This window comes from Phascolarctos cinereus, unplaced genomic scaffold (assembly GCF_003287225.1).
Source record: "Phascolarctos cinereus isolate Bilbo 61053 unplaced genomic scaffold, phaCin_HiC Scaffold_5;HRSCAF=322, whole genome shotgun sequence".
Lineage (NCBI taxonomy): Eukaryota > Metazoa > Chordata > Mammalia > Diprotodontia > Phascolarctidae > Phascolarctos > Phascolarctos cinereus.
This window is the reverse complement of record NW_027555958.1, coordinates 103,612,047-103,635,895: the sequence shown is the minus strand read 5'-3', so window position 1 is coordinate 103,635,895 and position 23,849 is coordinate 103,612,047. Positions and strand designations below refer to the sequence as shown.

At 37.9% G+C, this 23,849-nt stretch overlaps 1 protein-coding gene across 1 annotated transcript in view; it reads right to left on the bottom strand.

Annotated features, from left to right (window-relative positions):
• Nucleotides 1-23,849, bottom strand: part of LATS1 (large tumor suppressor kinase 1) — a 48,287-nt gene that overhangs the window by 21,988 nt on the left and 2,450 nt on the right. Inside the window, exon 2 of the mRNA XM_020986592.2 lies at nucleotides 1,050-1,559. Within this exon, the coding sequence (XP_020842251.1) occupies nucleotides 1,050-1,400 (351 nt within the window). The 5' untranslated portion in view covers nucleotides 1,401-1,559. The remainder of the gene's footprint in view (nucleotides 1-1,049; nucleotides 1,560-23,849) is intronic.

Sequence of the window (23,849 nt, the reverse complement as noted above, 5' to 3'; positions counted from 1 at the left end):
AAAGATATCTAGGTCTATCAAGGAAAAGCTACAAAATAGATTCTCAGTATTAATGATAAAGATTATTAATACTGAAAATCTATTAATTAATAATAATTAAATAATTGATGATAAAGATTATTTTGTAACATCTGAATTAGCTATACTATATTTTTATACTGACATGACTGAAAGCTGCCCACCAATAAAAATCTACAATCCCCTAGAACTGAACATACCACTTGGCTTCTTGACATATCATCATAATCCTTCCCTCTGCCATTCCCTTGTAAGGACAGCTATGTTTACTTCTGTATTTGTTACCTAGCTCATCACTCTACACATTCACACAATCAACACTCCTCCCTCAAACCTTTTATCTGTGGCTGTACTGAATTTTTCTGACTCCATACTCTGTCCTTTGGATTCCCAGGCTACTCCAGGAAGAGTGGAATAAGTTTGTGAATTTAGTGGGTTTTTTTTTTTATTATATGTAGATACTGAGGTGGTAGGTTCATGTAAATGAATAAATGGCGATAGGACTAAAAAAATTTTTGTGGGTGACTTAAAAAATGTGTATAATGCACACATACATTTCAACCAATTTTTGTGCTTCAGATTCAAATCATTTCTCTATCACATGGTGGTAGATCCTTTGTTTAGAAAATAAAGCAATCCAAAAAAGCAGTATTTAGCAGAACTTATAGTTAATCTTGAAAAAGCTGGTCTCAAATCCAGCTTTGAATCCTGCCTACCTTTGACATACTGGCTATTCAACCCCAGTCAGGCACTTAACCTCTCAGTGCTCTAGGCCAGTAGTCAGTAAACCACTGGCCCAAAGGAAGTGGGCCAGATTTGGAATGTGGAATGTATTTTGCCATCATCCACTCTAGGCAACTCTAAGATTGTAAGCTGCAGAGAAGATACCAACCTTATTGATAGAAGGACTTTCCTATCTGGGATTTTTCCATATTAATGAAATCACACATCTACTGCCTATCCTTATCCTATAGTAAATCTTGGGTCTATATAAATGAAATATTTTTTATAATGTCTTTAAAGGTTTTTACCTCATCAAATCCAGCAATTTGCATATCTTGCAGCATTTGTCGATTAACTTCTGATGCACTCCTGGTAGATGAATTGGCTTCATTTGCAAATGGGAGTAGAGAGTTTCGTATTTCTTGTAAAGCTTTATGATATGTCACAAATTTGGGTGGATTTCGGCCTTGTCGTGGATCTTCAGCTGTCATTTTGCTCATACTGTGCTCAGCTTTTGCAGCATCTGATGGTTTAGGTAAATTCCTAAGAGACTCACGTATTTCTTGCAACATTTGCCTGCTACTGCCAGTGTAGTTACTGGCAGGAAAGGTCTTAGGCCTCATTTGTCTATACCCTTCAGGCTTTTCACCTCTCTTCATGAAAACATCTATCTGTATAACCTTCACAAAGGATTCACTCACATGAATATCTGTCAAAGCTACTCGGTAGTTTCAGAATTCTTTCCAGCAAAAGGTGAAAATGGTACTTCACAAAGCATTGAGGTCTGCTGGATTCTTTCCTGCTGAAATGGTTCAACTCTGAAAATGACAGAAAATCACAACTATAATTGATTATAGTGAAAAGACCATTGAATCTAGTCAGGAATCTCCATTCTCCTAATGAATTATTATGTGGCTCATATCACAAGCTCTCCATACTTCATTTTCCTTACTTTAAATGCTCAGAAATGTTACAAGGATCAAGTAAAAGAACTTTGGAAAATATAAGATATACAAACACCAAGGACTATCAATAAGTTTGAAGTAGAATAACACAGCCAACAAACAATTATTAAGTACTTACTATGTACCAGGTACTGTGCTAAGCAGTGGAAATAAATATAGAGGCAAAAATATTCCCTGCCCTCAAGAGGCTCATATTCTAATGGAGGAGACAACAGGTAAATAATTAGGTAATACAAGATATATACAGGATATATATATACAAGGTAATACAAGATATATACAACAACCAATCCTTTAACATTTATTAAGCATCTATGATATGTAAGGTACTGTGCTACACGCTGAGGATTTTAAAAAAAAAAGGCAAAAGACAGTCCCTGCTCTCAAGGAATATACAAGTTGGGGGGGGGGCCAACATGAAAACAAATATTTAAAAAGCAAGCTATATACAAGATACAGAAAATAATTAACAGAGGGAAGGCACTGGAATTAAGAAGTGTTGGGGAATGCTTCCTGTAGAAGATAGGATTTTAGTTGGAACTTAAAGGAAGCCAAGGAGGTCAGTAGTCAGAGTGGTAGAAGGGGAGGAGCCTTCTGAGCATGAGGGAAAGCCAGAGAAAATGCTGGAAGCCCAGAGATGGAGTGTCTTATTTGTGGAATAGCCACAAGCCAGTGTCACTGGATGGAAGAGTATGTGTTAGTGAGTAAGGTGCAAGAAGACTGGAGAGGTGGAAGGGGGCTAGGTTATGAAGGTTTGAAGACTAAACACAGCATTTAGTATTTAGTCCTGGAGGCAACAGGAAGCCATCATCAGGAAGCCATTTACATGGGAACACAACTTTCATTTTAAGAAAATCACCATAGTGCCTGAAGGGAGGATGGACTGGAATGAGGATAGACTTGAGGAAGGGATACCCACAAACTATTACAATAGTTCAGGTGTGAGGTGATGAGGGCCTGTACCAGAATAGCAGCAGTATGAAAGGAAAGAAGGAAGCATATTCAAGAGATGTTGCAAAGGTGAAATCAACAGGCCTTGGCAACAGCTTGGATATGATGGATGAGAGATAATAAGAAATCCAGGATGACTCCTAGGTTGAGAGCCTGACGCACTGGAAAGATGCTGTTGCCCTTTATACTAATAGAGAAGGTAGGAAGGGGGCATGGTTTAGAGGTAAAGATATTGAGTTTGGTGTTGGACTTATTGAGGTTAAGTCGTCTACTGGACATCTAGTTCGAGATGTCTGAAAGGCACTTGGAGATGTAAGGCTGGAGGTCCGCAGAGAGATTAGGGCAGCAAAGATAGGTTTGAGAATCATCAGCACAGAAGTGGTAATTAAATCCATGTGACCTGATGAGATCACCAAGTAAAGTAGTACAGTGGGAGAAGAAAAAAGGAGCCAAGGCAGAACCTTGTGGGACACTTTTGGTTAGAGGGTGTGATCTGGATGAGGATCCAGCAAATGAAGTAGAAAATGAGTAATCACAAATGTAGGAGGAAAACCAGAGAGGGTAATCAAGTGTCAAGGGCTGCAGAGTGGTCAAAGAGAATAAGGATTGAAAAATGACCATTGGATTTGGCAACTAAGAGATCATTAGTAACTTTGGAGAGAGTAGTTTTGGTGGAATGATAAGTTCAGAAGCGAGATTGTAAGGTGTTAAGAAAAAGAGTGAGAAAAGTGGAAGCACCTACTATAGGTGGCCTTTTTTGAGTTGAGCTACAAAGGGCACAAGAGATACAGAACAGCAGGAATGAGAGAGTAAAGCGAGGGGTTTTTCAGGATAAGGGAGACATGGGCACATTTGTAAGCAGTAGGAAATGAGCTGGTAGGGGGGAGAGATGGAAAATAAGTGAAAGAGTGGGTGTGACAGAGAGGGCAATCTGTTGAAGGAAATGGGATGGAATGGGATTGCTTGAACAAGTAGAAGGGTTAACCTTGGTAAGGAGTAAGGTCACTTCATCATGTGAGATAGGTGAAGGAGGAGAAAGTGGCAGAAGACACCTGAATGATAGGAGATGAGGGGGAGGAGAAAAGAAAAAGTTCACAGTGAATGGCCTCAATTTTTTTTTTTAATATGGGCAAAGTTCTCAGCTGAGAGAGTAAGGATTAGGGGTTAGGGGAGCCAATTTGGAAGAGTTGCTGTGGATAGTAGGATAGTGAGTTGATAATGGAAGTATACTAGGATTGCCTACTATAGGCAGTGAGGGTCCATATGAGGTTCAGAGAAGAAGGCACTTAGCAACTAGAGGATGGTGGGAGCCACATGAAGGAGTATGGAGGGCTATCACCAGAAAAAGCCTATTGCAGAAAGTGGGATTTGAACTGAATCTTGATGGAAGCCAAGGAAATTAAGAAGTGGGGGTAAAGAGGAACAGCATTCCTGGGCAGTTAGATAGTACAGCAGATAAGAGTGCTAAGCCTGGAGTCAGGAAGACCCGAGTTCAAACCTAGCCTCAGACACTTAGTAGCTATGTGACCTTGGGCAAGTCACTCAACCTCCATTTGCCTCAGGGTCCTCACCTGTTCAATGAGGATAATACTAGCTCCTATCTCCCAGGGTTGTTTTGAGAATCAAAAGGGATGATAAATGTAAAGCGCTTAGCATAGTGCCTGGCACACAGTATTTGTTGTTGTTCAGCTGTTTCAGTCACGTCCAACTCTTTGTGACCCAATTTGGAGTTTTCTTGGCAAAGATACTACAGTGGTTTGCCATTTCCTTCTCCAGCTCATTTGACAGATGAGGAAACTGAGGCACACAAGGTGAAATGACTCGCCCAGAGTCACATAGCTAGTAAGTATCTGAGGCTGGATTTAAACTCAGGTCTTCCTGACTCCAGGCTCTGTACTTTATTTACTGTGTCACCTAGCTGCCCTGGAACACAGTAAGCACTATATAAATGCTACCTATTATTAGCTGTTATTATTCCAAACACGGGAGGCAACAAGCGCAAAGACAGAGAAATAAGAGATGGAATATCGTGTGCAAAGAAAAGCAAGAGAATCGGTGTAATGGACTGCAGAGTATATGGAGGTAAGAAGAGTGTAAGAACACTAGAAAGTCAGGAAGGATCCAAGTTGTGAAGAGATTTTATATTTCATCCTGGAGGAAAGGGGATTAGACTCCAGAGTTTACTGAGTAAGGAGACAACAAAATATCCAATTGTTACCTTTATGTTCAATACAGACACTTAGCAATATCAAACACAGTCAATTTTCATCATTTGCAGTAGTTACGTTCTATAAATTCACAGCAAAAACAAAATTAGGGAATAATGAACCATTTCTCCAGAGGAAACTACAGAATTAGATTCCTGTGAACCTGTGGTCACATTTACTTTAATACTTTCAGAAGTGGCCTCACCTACACATGGATGAAGTTCCTCTTCCTTTTTCTAGATGTACCATATTGCTGATTCATTAACGCTGAACTCACAGCCAACAGCACCATAACTCATGCCTGAATGAACCTTATCTAACACATGTATTTTCTCCAAAGGCACATTAAAGCTTTCTTATGCTTAGGAACATTAGACTGCACTGTAGCACTGTGGTTGGGGGTCATTTTAAATAGCAAAACCAGTACCAAAAAAAAAGTAAAATAAAAATGTGGCACTAAATAGATTGTGCAAAAGACACTTGTTTATAGTATGAGAGCTGAAACCAGAAAGCAGAGCGTCTCCTTGTTTGACCTCAACTGGGCCCACGCACATTGTGCTACTCAAATTTTTCTGCTGCTCTGCACAGGTAACGATTTTGTGATTACAAATAAATCTTAGTGAATAGGAACATAAATAAAAATGGATCTTTCGTAAATACAACAAGTAGTATCTATCTAAAACCAACAGGGACAAACTACAGGCCTTTCCAATAAAATCATGGGTGATATAAGGCAATGGTAGAAATGCTAACGCCACCAATAACACACACACAAAAAGGCAATTAAAGGAATAAGCACAAAGAGCAAAGAAAATAGTTTTTCACAGATGATATAATAGTTTATCATCATCATTTCTATATATTACCTACAAAACCAAGCAGGAAGAGATGGAGAAATTCCATTTAAAATAACACTACTATGTAAAAAACTTGGTAATGTACCTGCCAAGAAACACACAGAAACTATATGAATACAATAACAATAATAATTAAAAACTTTATAAAAATAAAGATAGAATCAAAAAATTTGAAGAAATAATAACAATGATAATACTACCTAAATTTATTTATTTAGTGTTACACCAATCAAACTTCCAAAGCACTACTTGATAGAGCTAGGAAAAAATAATAATGAAATTCACTTGGAAGAACAAAAGGTTAAAAATCTCAATAGAATGAAAAAAACAATTGGGAAGGAGGGGGGATCCTAACTGCTCCAGATCTTAAACTATATTACCAACCTGTAATCATCAAAATAATTTGGTACCAGGTAAGAAATAGGTTTATCAGATTAGGAACACAATTTTTGTTCAGTCATTTTTAGTTGTGTCTGACTCTTCATGATCCCATTTGGGATTTTGACCCAAGCAATACCACTACTAGGCCTACATATCAAAGATATGAAAGAAAGAGGAAAATGACTATGTACAAAAATATAGCAGCTCTTTTTTTGTGGTAATAAAAAAACCGGAAACTAAGGGAGTATCCATTAATTGGTGAATGGTTTAACAAATTATGGTATATGAATGTAATGAAATCCTATTATGCTTTAAGAATGATGAAGAAATCCAGGAATACTTGCATGAACTGATCCAAAATGAAGCAGAAAGAGATTTATAGAATAACAATACTGTAAAGACAACTTTGAAAGACTTAAGAACTATGATCAATGACCATGATTCCAGAGGACTCATAATGAAACTCGCTACCCACCTCCTGTCAGAGAAGTGATAGACTCAGGACTCAGTGCAGATCTCTCTCTCTGTCTCGCTCTCTCCGCACCCCCTCCCCTTCTCTTCCCACTGTGTGTAGGGGACGGTGGTGGCGTAGAGTAAGGCATGGTCCCTCAGGACACTTCATGAAAAAAGATGCACCAAAGATCATGTCCTGTTTATAAGGTAATCCAACCTATGCCCCTCACAGGGATCCTCATCAGTGACCCAGATTCCATAGTGGGGGGCCCTTATATCCCAGCTGTGGTGGCTTCCCTTGGGACCATATTTAGATACCCACCTCCAACTTCAAAAGTAAAATTCTATATTTATTATATATCTTCTGGTACAGTAGGTGGTAGCTGTGGGTGAAGGAGGGCTGCTCCACACCCAAACATTCTATTCCTCACTTCCACCTTTCTCCAGCTATGGAAACCAGGGTAAAGGCCGAGCAACAGCCCAAGGCTGAGGCCACTACTATTTACTGTAGTATTTATGTACTCATTAACAATTTAACATGAATAAATCTATTAACTTATTTTATTAGGTTCCTATCTTTTTCAAATTTGTCACTGATGAAGTTTTTGAGTATTGCCCCCCAAATCCATTTTCCCCATAAACCCTGTGGTTTTCACATAGTACAGTGATTTCTAGAAATGTCTATGCCAGACTTCGACTGTACTTGAATGCTCGGTGACTTTAGAGAGAAGAGTGCAAAATATTTTGGAAAACAGGAATCGAGAGCTAAAACTGAGAGAGTTCACAGACTTGTAAACTACCCAGAAGCCTTATGCCTATATACTATAAATACTACATTGAAGAAAAGAATCATAAGGTACTGGACATAGTAAGTACCTAAAAACATCAAGAAAAAATTTAACTTATTAGGCAGCACAGAACAATTGAAAGAACAGTGATTCCAGAGTCAGAGGATATGGGTTCAAGTCCCACCACCACTTCCCACTAGCTACATTCCTGGACTTTATCACATTCTCAACAAATTCATCATCTTGAAAGTAAAAACTCAAATGGAAAGTAAATACTATTTCTGAACTTGTGATAGAAAAGTGAGAACAGAAACATAATAGAACAATATTCCAAGGGCAGCTAGGTGGTGCAGTGGATAGAGCACCAGCCCTGGATTCAGGAGGACTTGAGTTCAAATCTGGCCTCAGACACATAACACTTACTAGCTGTGTGACCCTGGGCAAGTCACTTAACCCCACTGCCTAGCTAGAAAAAAAAGAAGAAGAGTACTCAGGGCAGCCTTTTCCTTTCCCCTTCAGCTGCAATTATCTAGATTTCATCACTCTCCCAAGCTGGGTATGTTCCACTCTCTCCTCCTTTTCTGCTTTTTTTTTATGTTGTCCTCCTCCATTGGATAGCGAGCTCCTTGAAGGCAGGGACTGTCTCTGCCTCTTTTCATATTTCCAGTGTTCAGCACGATGCCTGGTACATAGTAGGCATTTAACAAATTTTTACTGACTGTTTTGGGAAAGCTACTTAACTTCTATGTGAACGTTTCTCATCTCCAAAATGAGGGGGTTGGACTGATGTCTCTTTTAACTCTAGATCTATGATCCTCTGATCCTATAATTACATTTTAAGAAAAAGGAAATACCTTATTAATGATATAGGAATCATTCCTGAATCAGCTATCTGTGTACAATATGATCATCAACTTGTTAGAATCAAGATCAAAATACAAAAGCAGAAGAACAAAAATGAAAAGAAATGTTATAAAATCACAGCTCCTTAAAACAAGTTATTGTTGTCAAAAAATGGTATATAAAGGTGGAGAAAAGATGGCAGAGAACAGGAAGAACACCAAACTTCCTCCACAAATATCTAGAAAATGTACTAGTCTGAATTCTGATTGGGAAATCTAAGGAGAAGTCACAATGAATAATTCTGTCCCGCCCAGGTTGGTTTAGGCAGGCAGATAAAGAGTTTTACAGCCACTGGGAATGGGGCTGGACCAAAAACACTCTAGGCTGAGTTTGTTTGTTTTTTCTGCTTCCACAATGGGGTTTAGTTACTTGCCCAGGGACACAAAGCCAGTAAGCCTCAAGTATCTGAGGCCAGATTTGAATTCAGGTCCTCTTGACTCCAGGGCCAGTGCTCCATCTACTGCACCACCTAGCTGCCCCCTATGCTGAGTATGAAGAGAGAGAGTTCAAGAAGGATGAAGAGTAAGAAAAGGTCATTAAATATGGCAATTAAGAGATCACTGGTAAGTTTGGACAGAGTAGTTGTGGTTGAAAGTTGAAGTTGGAAGCCATACTGCAGAGTTAAGAAGAGAGTAAAAGGAAAGAAGTTGAGGTCCCTATTGTAGGTGGCTTTTTCAAAAAGTTTAGCTACAAAAGGGAAGAAATATGTTGATAGACAAATTGAGCAAGGGTTTCCAGAGGATGAAGGAGAGACATCATTATGTTCATAGACAGTGAGGAAGCAGTCAGTAGACAAGGAGAGATTAATGAGATTAACAATAGGGATGACAGAAGGGGCAATCTGTTAGAAAAGATAGGGATGGAATGCCATCATTTGCTCATGTCGAGGAGTTTGTCTTGACCAAGAGAAGGGCCATTTTTTCAGGCATCTGAGTGATGTCAGATGAGGATCGGGAGAAAAGAGAGAGGTCTTTTTGAATGGCCTCAATTTTTTCAGTGAAATATGAGACAAAGTTCTCAGCTGAGAGGATGAGTAAAGGGGGAGCTATGGGAGGTTTGATAAGGTTTGGGAAAACTGCTGGGGTGAGTGCAATAGCGAATTGACAAGGGAAGTGCAAAAGAACAGCAATACTACAGTGAGGCCCTAGCTGAGATTACATAACATAAATTTGTAGTGGAGCTAGTCTGCAGTTTCATGATGTTCTCCAGCTTTGTTCAGAAGCATGACTAGTATAAAATGTAGCAAATGGTGGAAGTAATCCAAGGTTAGGTTGGAAAGGCAAGATCTGCAACAGGATAAAGAGGCAAGGGACTCAAAAGATAAGGACAATGTAATGAACTGATTTGTCAAGATTCAAGATGAGCAAGGAAACAGACTGCAGCCAGTACAGAGATGATGACATAAGAATTCATGGGTTGAGGGACTAGAGGTCATGATAAGGAAAAAGAAGAGTTTGGAGTTTCAAGGCAAAGGGTGTGGTAGCATGACAACAGATTATGACCAGCTAAAGGAATTTCAGAGTTCATGAAAATAGATACTAGAATACTTGTGAGTGACAGTAAGATCTAAGACATGACCATCTCCATATGCAGGTGTGGTGAGGTGGAGGAGTACATCACTAGAAATGATTAAATTGAGGAATTAGGAGGTTAGGATATTTGAAGGGAAAGTAATATGTACACAGAAGTCCCCTACTAAGGGGAAAAACTGGGAGGAAAGCAAGATTGTGAGCCAGGCCAATTTTCCCATATCCTCTCCAATATTTGTCATTTTCCTTTGCTGTCATATTAGCCAATCTGATAAGTGACATAGCACCTTAGAGCTGGTTGTTTTAATTTGTTTTCTCTAATCAATAGTGATTTAGAGAAGTTTATCATATGACTTATAGACAGCTTTGATTTCTTCATCTGAAAATTACCTGTTCATATCCTTTGACCATTTATCAGCTGGAGAATGACTTGTGTTCTTATAAATTTGACTTGGTTTTCTATATATTTGAGAAATGAGGCCTTTAGCAGACAGACTTGCTGTAAAAATCCCAACCCCTTCCTCCTTCCAGTTTTCTTGGCTGCACTGGTTTTTTTTGTACATAAACTTTTTAATTTAATGTAATCAAAATTATCTATTTTTACAATCCTGTAATGTTCTCTCTCATTTGATCATAAATTCTTCCTTTATCCATAGATCTGACAGGTAAACTATTCCATACTCCCTTAATTTGGTTATGGTATCACCTTTTATGTCTAAATCATGTACCAATTTTGACCTTATCTTGATATATGGTGTGAGATGTTGGTCTACACATGCTAAACTGCTTTCAGTTTTCCCAGAAGTCTGTCAAATAGTGAATTCTTGTCCTAAAAGCTTGTATCTTTGCATTTATCAAACATTACATTACTGTGGTCATTTACTACTGTGTATTATATATCAAATCTATTCCACTAATCCACCACTCTATCTCTTAGTTAGTACCAGACTGTTTCCATGATTATCACTTTGCAGTACATTTTCAGATCTGGTATGACTAGGCCACCCTCCTTGACAATTTTTTTTTCATTGATTTTGTTGATATTCTTGACCTTTTGTTCTTCCAGATGAATTATTATTTTTTCTAGCTCTAGAAAATAATTTTTTTGGCAATTTGATTGATGTGGCACTGAATAAGTAAATTAATTTATGTTGAATTATCATTTTTATTATATTGGCTAAACCTACCCATGAGCAATTAATGCTTCTCCACTTATTTAGATCTGACTTTGTGTGAAAAGTATTTTGTAATTGTGTTCATATAGTTCCTGGGTTTGTCTTGGTGGACACTGTCTATGTTTCACATTGTCTAATAATATTTAAATGGAATTTCTCTTTCTATCTCTTGCTGCTGGACTTTGTTGGCAATATATAGAAATGCTGATGATTTATGTGGGTTTATTTTATATCCTGCAACCTTGCTAAAATTAATTATTTCAACTAGTTTTTTAGTTGATTCTAGGATTTTTTAACTATACTATCATATTGTTAGAGAAGAGTTATAGTTTTGTTTCTTCGTTTTCTATTTTAATTCCTTTAATTTCTAGTATTATACTGAATAACAATGGTGATGAGGGGCATCCTTGTTTCACTCCTGATCTTACTGGGAAGGCTTCGAGCTTATCTCGGTTATAGATAATGCTTACTGATGGTCTTAAATAGACACTACTTGTTATTTTAAGGAAAGTTCCATTTGTTCCCATGCTTTCTAGAGTAATATAAAAAGGAGTCAACGAAAAAAAACCAGTATTTGATTCAATAGTGCAAAACATTATCTTCTAGGATCACTTCTAAAAAGGTCTCTCATTCATATGTCAAAATTATATAAGATTTAACAGAAATAACCTTGTTCAACAACCCTTTGATTATCAATACATGCTTTAATTAATATCAGGAAAAGCACAGAACATGGAAACATATGCTCATTAAGGTGTTTACCAAGATGATCAGTTGTATCTAAGTAAAAGGGGAATTTCCTAAAGTTGCTGAGATCCCCTAGAGTCTGCTGTTCCAAGATAGTCTACTACTGCATCAAGCCCTGGAATACCATAGAGCCTCCTGATGGGATACATAACAACTCAAAAGCGTTTGTGAAGAAGAAATAGAGTAAAGGACATCAAAGAAATGAATGAGCAAAAAAGACATGAGTTGGTCACATGAGGACAGCAAGGAATAACTGATGGCACTTTATTGGGATTTTCAAGATGTCAAAAAGCAAGAAAAGTCTCCAGCACACTGGATGGATCCCTTGTGGCAAACTTATGGGAGGACATGGGTAAAAGCTGCATAGGAATGGCATGCAGGGATGGACTATGATTTATAACATTCGAGAGAATATTCATACTGATGAGATCACAGATGTTTGAATGTCTGGGAATGCCAGTTGATCTTCAGCTTCTGAAGCCTATGCCAGGGAAGCCTAAGCTCTGGCAAAGCCTACAAAACTTGAAAGGTTTCAAGTATTGGCTGGGCAGCGGATTATGTCTACTGTCCAAGGATTAGCCTACTCTGAATTTCTTTTTTTTTTTAAATTAAACAATTTATTTATTACTTTAGTTTCTAACATTCACTTATATAAGATTTTGAGTCTCAAATTTTCTCTCCCTCTCTCTCTCCGCCCCCCTCCCCAAGATGGCATGCAATCTGATATAGGCTCTACCTATACATTCAAATTAAGCATATTTTCACATTAGTCATGATGTAAAGAAAAATTAGAACCAATGGGATGAACCACAAGAAAGGAGAATCAAAACCAAACAACAAAAGAAAAGGACAGCAAATAGCTTGCTTCCATCTGCATTCAGATTACATGCTTCTTTCTCTGAACATGGATAGCTTTTTTCATCATGAGTCTTTTGGAGTTTTCTTAGATCCTTGCATTGCTAAGAGCTAAGTCAATTATAGTTGATTATTGCACAGTGTGGCTATTACTGTGTACAATGTTCTTCTGGTTCTGCTCCTTTCACTCAGCATCAGTTCATATCAGTTTTTCCAGGTTTTTCTGTTCACCTGCTCATCATTTCTTATAGCACAATAGTATTCCATTACATATACTGCAGCTTGTTCAGCCATTTCCCCAATTGATGGGTATCCCCTCAACTTTCAATTCTTGGCCACCACAAGAAGAACTGCTATGTCCTTTCCCCATTTTTATGATCTCCTTGGGATACAGACCTAAAAGTGGTATTTCTGGGTCAAAGGGTATGCCCTTTGGGCATAGTTCCAAATTGCTCTCCAGAAAGGTTGGATCAGTTCACAACCCCACCAAATTGCATTAGTGTTCCAATTTTCTCACATCTTCTCTAACATTTATCATTGTCCTGTTCTGTCATGTTAGCCAATCTGATAGGTGTGATGTGGATTTTGCATTTCTCTAATCAATAGTGATTTAGAGCATTTTTTCACATGATTATAGACATCTTTAATTTCTTCCTCTGAAAATTGCCATATCAACCGGGGAATGACTTATATTCTTATAAATTCAACTAAGTTCTCAATATATCTTAGAAATGAGTCCTTTATCAGAAACCCTGGTTGTAAAAATTATTTCCCAGCTTTTCTGCTTCCCTTCTAATCTTTGTTGCATTGGCTTTGTCTGTGCAAAAGCTTTTCAATTTAATGTAACCAAAGTCATCCATTTTGCATTTCATAATGTTCTCTATCTCTTGTTTGGCCATAAATTCTTCCCTTTTCCATAGATCTATTAGGTAAACTATTCCTTGCTCTCCTAGTTTGCTTACAGTATTCCTCTTTATATCTAAATCATGTACCCCTTTCGATTTTATCTTGGTATTGGGGTGTAAGATATTGGTCTATGCCTAGTTTCTGCCTATATTCCAGTTCTCCAGCAGTTTTTGTCAAATAGTGAGTTCTTATCCCTGAAGCTGGAGTCTACAGATTTATCAAATAGTAGATTATTATAGTCACTGACTATCGGGTCTTGCATATTTAGCCTATTCCACTGATCTACTACTATATACCAAGTAGTTTTGATGACTGCTGCTTTATAATACAATTTAAGATTTGGTACAGCTAGGCCACCTTCCCTTACATTTCTTTTCATTAGTTTCCTTGATATTCTGGACCTTTTGTTCTTCCAGATGAGCCTGAATTTCAACAGCAAAGATGTTATTGTTCAGTTATTTCAGTAACAACTGACTCTTCATGATCCCCCAAGATACTCGAGTGGTTTGCCATTTCTTTCTCTAGTTCATATTACAGATGAAGAAACTGAGACAAACAGTGTTAAGTGATTTGCCCAGGTCACACAGCTAGAAAGTGTCTGAGGCTGGATTTGAACTCAGTTCTTCCTGACTCCAAGCCTGGCACTCAATCTACTTTGCCACCTAGCTGCCCATCGACAGCAAAGAACTGGGCATTAAATAACTAAAGTGTTTAGTCAATCCAACTTATTAAATGTGAAAGGGTTATGATCTACTTGGGTATAGAAAGTATTCACATATAAAATCAGAGGTCCTTTAAGTATGTCAAAAGCTATGACAAGTGATCAGAACAAGAGTTAAAAATGACTAATCCTGGTGATTCTAAGTGTATTTATAATTATTTGCACTGTCAAAATACTGGCCTTGCATTATCTGGTCACAGCATCACAGAAATCTAGAAACTAAGGATTTTTTCAGTCAATCTTCTCTTAATTTGTATCCTTTAGATTTTCCTTTAGATGGTCATAATCTAATTGTGTAATCTAGAGCTGACTTTTGTTTCAGTTATATGAAAACACATCATTTTCTGCAATATTGGAAGATTTTTTTTGAACTATAAGTTGGGTTATACCTAAATGGTAACATTTTACTTAAAAATGCCTAAATTCCATCTATATAGTAGCTGTTAAAAGAGACAGCAATCCACTGAAGTCACATTTTTCTAACATAGAAAGGCTTCAAAAATTATTTTCAGGAAATCACTTGTACTCATTTCCAAGATGTAATATCCTGGATAGATTTAGAAACTGTGGCTTTGCTGTAATGTGGTCCTAAGAGTTCATGCAATCAAACTTTACTGCAAGAATGGGAGCTACAAAGCATAGAAGAACCTGTGGCTCTACCCACTAAGTAATGAGGCAGCCTAAATCTAGTGCTGTTTATTAAATGCTTACCTCAACTTTCTGGATTTTACAACTCCTCATGTTAAGAAAAAAACCTGACAAAACATATGATTTATGTCTTCTTTTCTTTCCCTACTCCTTACTCTTGATAGTTCCCCCAGCTTCTGCCCTCAGCTCTTTTTAATTCCTACTCTACATTCTGTCCCTTGGCAATCTCATTCATTCCCAGTGCTTTAACTATCATCTCTGCCTGGATGGCCTCCATATAAGTCTACATTGTAGGGGCTGCTAGTTGGCGCAGTGGATAGAGCACCAGTCCTGAAGTCAGGAGGACCTGAGTTCAAATCTGGCCTCAGACCAAACACTTGAGACTTACTGGCTGTGTGACCCTGGGCAAGTCACTTAACCCCAATTGCCTAAAACAAACAAACAAAAAAAGTCTACATCCCATCTCCCAAACTCCATAATGTCACTTCCTTAGGGTATCACAAACACTGCAATGTCTAAAACTAAATCAAATGTCTCTCAAAATGTTTCTTTCTGATTTAGTAATAATTCACATTTATATACTGTTTTTTTCACCATGTGCCTGGGAAGTAGGACAGGGTGGAAATTATTACTCTAATTTTACAGACAAGGAAACTGGAGCTTAGAAAGGTTAAATGATTTGCCCAGAGTCAAGTATCACAGCAAAGACTCAAACACAGAGCTAATTCTAAGTCTTTCTATTACCAAATGCTGACTTTCCTACTTATGTGAGTAGCTTCATCATTCACCTATAAATATATAGATATAGATATAGATGAATCTTGACATTTTCTTTCTTCCTCAGGTATCATATGCAATTTCCAAACCTAGTCAATTCTACATTCTGGTTGCCCAGCTGCTAGTGGCTTCCCCTATGAGATTCCTTCCAACTACTCTGTTTATAAGGTGTATGTAGCAAATTATTTGTATCTTATCTCCCACATTAGAATTCGAGTTCCTTGAAAGCAGGGACTGTTTTTGCTATTCTGTGTATCCCCAGCACTTAGCATAGTGCCTGACATATGTAAATGCTTTTTTTTCCCTAACCATAACCCGGGAAAAGTAATTTAGCTTCTCTCTAAGTATGCCAGTCCCACTTACCTTACAGGGTAACTGTTAGAATGAAGTGAAATGATGTAGATAAAACATTTTGGAAAACCTTAAGCTTTTGTTGGATAGAAACACCATGAACACAAATAAATAAATAAATACATGATATTTACAAAGTGAACACAAAGTAATTTCAGGGGCACTTATGAGAGGAGTAATGATGTGTATTAGCAACTGTAGGACCATCATCATATAGGATGTAGCATTTGAGCCAAGCTTTGAAGGAAGCTAGGGTGTCCAAGAGTTGTAGGTGAGAAGAATGCCTTCTAGGTAAAGGGGACAACCTGTGCAAAGGCAAAGAGATAGGGCATTCAATGTCACATATAAAGAGCAGCAAGTAGTGTGTGAAGGAAAGTAATGTAAGTCTAGAAGGGCAGGCTGGAGCCAGAATACAAAGGATTTAAAAAGTCAAACAGAAGTTTGTTTTTTATCCTGGAAGTAATAAGGAACCACTACAGTTTCCTGAGCAGAGTACTAATAGGATTCGACCTGTGCTTTAGGAACATGCATTTTAGCAGCTATGTAGAGGATGGATTAGAAAATGGAGAGACTGGATACTGGGAGATCAATTAAGAGGCTACTATAACAATTGAGATGGAAGACATTGAAAGACCTGAATTATACTAGTGGTCATTTGGGATACGGAGACAGATTCAAGAGAGGTTATAGAATTAAAACTCTCAAGACCTGGCAAATGACTAGAAGTGGAAGAGGGAAAGTCAAGGATGACTGAGTTGGCAAAGCTGGTTGCCAAAGACAGAAATGAGGAAGTTAACAGGAAGTCTCAAGGAAAAGATAATGAGATCTGTTTTAGACACGTTGAGTTTGATATGCCTATGGGACATCAATCTGGAGACATTTAACTGGCAACTGGTGATGTGGAACTGGACCTAAAGAGAGAGGCTAGGGTTGAATACACCAGCAATAATATGTACTGGGATGATAGGTGATCACTCGTTTGGTGATCTCACCACCGTGTAGAGAACATATAGCTTCAAAGTATCTCTTGAATCCATTCCCTCCATTCTATAACTACGGGATCATAGGACCGAAGAAAGGGGCCAGTAGGATAAAATATGGCCTTAAATGTCACATACAAAAGTCCAAAGCTTAGCAAACATGAGGAAACTAGACTAGATCTTAATACAAGAAGGCAAATTTAACCTCACAGGTATCATTAAGACTGGATGGGATGAAATCAAGTCTAGACAATGGCTCTAGATGAATATACCATGTTCAAAATAAATAGGTAAAAAGGAGATTGGGAAAGCAGGACATAAAAAGAAAGATCATTGGGAGGAAATTTTAGAACTAGTAGGGGGAAGCAAGATAGAGGGTATTTGGATGAAGATAAATGGAGAGTGAAACAGAAGTGATTTTATTCTACATAGACCACCTGGAAAGAAAGAGAAAAGAGACGGTTCATTTGGAAAAAATCATGAATCTAGCACAAAGGCAAGCTATAGTAATTATGGTAGACTTCAATTATTCAGATATCTGCTACGGTTCTCTTTCTCTGCTAAAAGCAGGGTAGAACTAATAACTTTTCGAATTGTATAAAAGACAATTTTATCCTTAAAAAGTGGAAAAATCAACAATGTGAAATTCCACTTTGGCCCATCTGATTCTCATGAACATGGTGGAACTGGTTACTTAGGGTAGAAATGATGGCAAGGGGGGGAGGGGGGAGGGGAATGACCAATTCTTCCTAGAGTTTGTGTTTTATAAAAGAGTAAATCCAAGCACAGTCTGACATGAACATTAGCCTCTGGGAAAGCAACTTTCAAAGAGTTCAGAGGAAAAATGGGTAGGATCTTGCGGACTAAAATGCTACAACGGAAGCCATCCAGGAAGGAATGGTACCTGTTCAGGAATAAAATTCTTAAAGACACAAAGGGAAACAATTTCAGTAAGAAAGAAAAATGAAATATGTCTAAAGAGATTGATGTGGATGAACAGGGAACTTACTAGCAATGTAAAAAAAAAAGGAAAAAAAAGATGGAAGACCATGTTACAGAGAATGAACAGAAGATCACAGCACTGTCTGGTAGTTTATAAAAAGTGCTACAGCTCAGAAGAAGCTGAACTTAGCAAAGGAGACCAAGGAAAACAAAAAGTTGGGGATTTTCCCCCCCAAGCTATTCTGGGAGACAATGGAAGATCAAAGAAGGGATTAGGATGTTTGCTCGGAGAGGATGTGAAAATGTTAACTGATAGCACAGAGAAGGCAGAGATGCTCAATTAAAAAAAATAAACTATTGCTATCTTGTTTTCACATAACCTAAATTACCCTCTGCCCTCATGCAGAGTCATACTATATAACAAAGACTGTTTTTTTTTAAAGGAGAGGAAAAAAAATCAGCAAAACAATCAATACAGAGAAAAAGTTTGAAAATATATGCAATGTTCCTCACTCATAAATGTCTCTTCCTCACTAGGCTGCACTCTTCTGGTCTCTACCACGCTCCAGAAATCTCTTCATTCTGGAAGTGACACCTCATTAGTACCTTCTGCCCTCGAGGACCATCCCTTTGACTGGATGACTCCTCTCAGAACCTCCATTTAAGCAAGGTAAACAGATTAACTATCTCTTCATTTCCCAGCAGGCTGTACTTCTTGGAACTTTTCTGTTGGTTACATTCCCCCGTCCCCTTTTCAGCTTTCTTCTATGTATGGTGTTCCCTAATCGAATATAAACTCCTTAAGGGCAAGGACTATCTTTCTTTACCATATTAGTATTCTTGAAACTTAGCACAGTGTCTGGCACATACTGTGCACTTAATGAAATTTTATTGACTGACCAACCTCTCACCTTTGTAAAGGAGTAGGAAAAACGTGTTTTCTCAAACCTTTGGGGTTGTATTTATTTTAATTTTATAACATTCACTTCTGATTTTTTTGGTGGATTGGTGGTTCTTTTCATTGTCATTTTGTAGGGACAGCTAGGTGGCAAAATGGATGGAGTGTTGGGCTTAGAATCAGGAAGACTCATCTTCCTGAATTCAAATCTGACCTTGGACATTTACTGTGTGACCCTGTTTGCCTCAGTTCCTCATCTGTAAAAAGAGCTGGAGAAGGAAATGGCCAACCATTCCAGTATCTTTGACAAGATAATCCCAAATGAGGTCACAAAGAGTCAGACATGACTGAAGAATACCACAAGTCACTTTTAAAATATATTTTTGTCTCTGCTTACTTCACTTTGCAACAGCATGTGTAAGTCTTTCAATGCTTCTTTGTATTCATCATATTTTGTTTCTTACAGAGATATAGTAATATCCCATTACATTCATGTAATATAATTTAAGTCAATTGATAGGCATCTCCTCTGTTTTCACGTTTTTTGCTAATACAAAAAAAAATGGTGCTATAAATACTTTGGTACATAAGAGACCTTTTTTTCATCAAGGAACTCCTTGGGGTATATAACCTAGGCTAGTCAATCTTCAGTTCTTATTGTGATTCTGTTTCTCTGATAAGAATAACCTTTGTGCTGAAAGAAATGACAGAACAAAAATGACTAACTGCTGATACTCAAGATAAGTAAGGAGATAGCAAGAAAACACCTAGTGTCCTTTGATGATTCAGGTTACCTGGCCCGAATGAATATAACCCTCAGCAGATGTGATTTCTAAGCCATTGTGAGCAGTATTTGAAAGATCATGGAAAATGGAAAGAGTACTGGAGCCTGCAACCTCTATGTGAGCAAGCTTGACTTCAATTCCTAGGAAAATTCTAGAACATATCATTAAAGAGATAGTACTACCTTTAATAACACAGATCACAACCCTATCACACCTAAATAGACGATCTTCATGAGTTATTTTAACAACAACAAAAAAATTGTCATCTGGTAGCCAACCTTCCTTCTGGTGTCAAATACCACTGAATTTGGCTAGTTTTGTCTTTAGATGATATATTCAGCTAATTAGGACCTGCCTGAACTTATATTTCAACTAGAATAGCCTTTGAGAATACGCATATTGCAATGAAGCATGAGAGCAAAACTTTAGTAGAAGGGCTGAGGTAAAATCAGTGATATTTAAAAAATACCTAGACACAAATGTGTGGAATTTGTAAATTTCTTTTCAAAAGCTCACAGATTTCACATTAGCTATTTTATTCAACATCAAATTTCTAAATTTAGAAAAAGTTGTGGTCTAAGGCATACTGATTATCACTTAATGGCTTATACAGTAATAACGGGTTATACAACCCTCATATTGCCTCTCCCTCAAACATCCTAAAAAACCTCACCCACCTACAAAGATAATCACACTCTTGATCTTGCCATCACCCAAAAACATACATCTTCATGTTCAAGAATTCTGAAATTCTCTAATCTGACCATAATCTACCAGTTGTTTACTTCTCCTTCTGCCTTCTCCTACCAAATCCTACTTTTCACTCACAACTTGCTCTTCAATCCCTTGACCATTCAATTTTCTCTGAGGCTACCTCCTGTGCTTTAGCCACTCTCTTCTCTTTTTTCCCTTCTTAGACTCCTTCATGGACCAATCTAACTCCATATCATCCTCTAGTAGCATGCTTATCAATTCAACAATCTAGCCCTGCCAAACTTTAGCCTTAGATCACTCCTACCACTCACTAAGAACCACCTTCACTCTCATACAAGTTCTGCTGAACAAAGGTGGAAAAAAATTAAGCAACTATTCTGATTGGATCCACTACACATTTATGTTAAACAACTTCAACTTGGCCTTTACTGCTGGGCAATCTTACTATCCCTCCTTCATGCACTCACTATCATACTTTCCACAGCAGCTCTACTCAACCTTTTCATCCTTCCCCAACCTTCTCAGCTGAGAACCCTGCCTCATCTATTACCAAAAAAAAAAATTGAGGTAATATACTATGAGCTCCCTGTTTTCCTCTCTTCCTCATCACATATGCCTTCTATCACTATTTCCTCCTTCACTCCTATCTCACATGATGAAGTAACCTTACTTTTTTTTTTTTTTTGGTTAGGCAACAGGGTTAAGTTACTTGCCCAGGGTCCCATAGCTACTATCAAGTGTCTGAGGCCACATTTGAACTCAGGTCCTCCTGTCTCCAGGGCTGGTGCTGTATCCACCGTGCCACCTCGCTGTCCCAGTGGCCTTACTTCTTATCAAAGCTAAGAGATCCCATTCCAACCTGTCTCCTCCCAGCAGATTGCCCCTTCCATCACTCCCATTCTATCATTTATTTTCAATCTCTCCCTCTCTACTGGCTGCTTCCCTACTGCCCACAAATATGCCCATGTTTCCCCTAGCCTCAAAAAAACCTTCATTTGATCCTTCTATCTCCTGCTAACTATCATCCTATGTATCTTCTGCCCTTTGTGACTAAACTTGAAAAGGCCATCTATAACAGGTGCCTTCACTTTCTCTTCTCTTACTCTCTTCTTAACACTTACAATCTGGCTTCTGACTTTATCATTCCACCAAAACTACTCTCTCCAAAGTTACCAATGATCTCTTAATCGCCAAATCCAATGGTCTTTTCTCAATCCTCAGTATCTTCGACCTTTTTGCAACTTTTGACACTTGATCACCCTCATCTCCTTGACACTCTCTTCTCTCTAGGTTTTTGGGACACCATTCTCTCCTGGTTTTTTTGCTACTTGTCTAACCACTCCTTCGTCACCTTTACTGGATCCTCACCCTGATCACACCCTCTAACCAAAAGTGTCCCATGAGGTTCTATCTTAGGCCCTCTTCTCTTTTTCCTCTAGATTACTTCATCTGATGATTTCATCAGCTCCCATGGATTTAATTACCATCTCTATGGTGATGATTCTTAAATCTACCTAGCTTTCCTCAATCTCTCTGCTGATTTCCAATCTTCAACTGCCATTTACATATCACGAACTGGATGTCCCACAGACATTTTAACTTCAACACATCCAACACTAAATACCCTTCCCTTTTCCTACATTCCCTATCACTATAGAGGGCAACACTATCCTCCAAGTTCCATAGGGATGCAACCTAGGTCTCTTCACTGACTCCTCACTATCTCTCACCCCCTATATCCAATCTGTTGCCAAGGTCTGTCAATGTCACCTTTGCAACATCTATCCAAAACTCCCCCTTCTCTCCTCTGACACTACCAATACCCTGGTGCAGGCCCTTATCACCTCACATCTGGACTACTGCAACAGCCTGATGGTCTGGCTCCTCCAAGGCTCTCTCCACTCCACCTCATCCTCCATTCAGTCACCAAAGTGATTTTGCTAAAGCATAGGCTGACTTTGTCAAGCCGCTATTCAATAAATGCCTTTTATCACCTCCAGGAATAAATGCAAAATGCTGTTTGGCATTCAAAGCCCTTCATAACCTAGCCCTCTCCTACATTTCCAGTTTTCTTATACCTTACTCCCTACCATGTACTTTTTGATCTGGTGATACTGGCCTCCTTGCTGTCCATGAACAAGACACTACATATCTTAGCTCTGTCAATTTTCTCTGGGTATTCTCTGTTTTCTAATGTATAAAATGGAAATAACAATGATGATGATGATAACTTACAGTACGTACCTCACAAGGTTATTGTAAGGAAAAATACTTTGCAAACCATAAGGCATTACATGAGTTTATCAGTAATACGACAACTGAAAAAAAAAAATCAACAGTACTGTCACAGATACTACATAACACAAGGAAATTTCTGAGAGCTACAGAGACCTATCTCTTGGGTTTTGCCAAGCTTTGTGCTGAGCTTATTCTTAATTAAAACCTGAATGGCAAGTCTCTCAATTTCTTTTCAGGGCAAAATCCTCACTCCCATCACCTCATCACCCCATCTTTTCTTTCTGTCATAAAATTATTTGATTACATCCTTTAATCTTGTACTTCAGAGTTCCTCTTTAGTTTTATGTTGTTACCTGGTCATACCCACCATGCATCTTTCCATGATACTCTGTGTGATGTTCATCTTTAGTTTTTCAGAGAAGTTATGATCATTCTTTTCAAAGAAACAAAAAGCCTCATGGTGTAATTGTTTTAATTACAATATTACAAGAGTCTACACAACATTCATAACTTTTCTTTCTATTCATTTTCAAATAATTAACTGTATTTTATTATGTTGGATATAAACAATCACTATTATTCTCAAGCTGAAAACAAAATAGGATCATCATTTCTATTGATAAAAATATTAACTAAACACATTTCTATATTCTAAAAAAATTCTCAGTACTTAAGCAAAGGCTACCCAACGTAGGTAAATAACTAGCTAAGTAACTAAAACTGGCATTGTTCCAAGAATATAATCATAATATATATGAGCTAGAAGAAAAGTCATAGGTAAGTTAAACCCACAGAGGAGAATCCAAAAATTCCACATACACATGTGGTAGAAGCTTGTCCATGAGATTTTGAACAATGGCAAGGCATGTTCAATCAACATTCACCCATCAGAAAGAATGTGCCTTACCCAGCATGTGCCATGACCTAGTTTCCTGCAGTAGCTGCTGATCAGAGAGTGCGATGCTACTTCCTTAACTGTTAAGCCAGTCAAATTCCTTCATTGCCTTAGGGAATCAGGCAGCCTATTTACCAGTCTGTCAAATTCATAAAGGAAAAAATAATCCTGCTTATAGAAACTACAAATGTAGGCATTTTAGCATAAAACAGATTCTCAAACTACAACTTTCCATCTTCTATTTTTCTCTGAAAGTAGAAATGTTTTGAAATCTAACTTTTAGTGCAAAAACATCCCATCAAACTAAATAATTTGAGATCCAATCAATTTTGATAACCTCAACAAAACATATAAATCAAATATCAATCTGCTAAACTTTACAATGATGCATTCTTAGGTGACTGGGGAACCAAAGTTAGGGATATCAAACAAAATTAAGAAA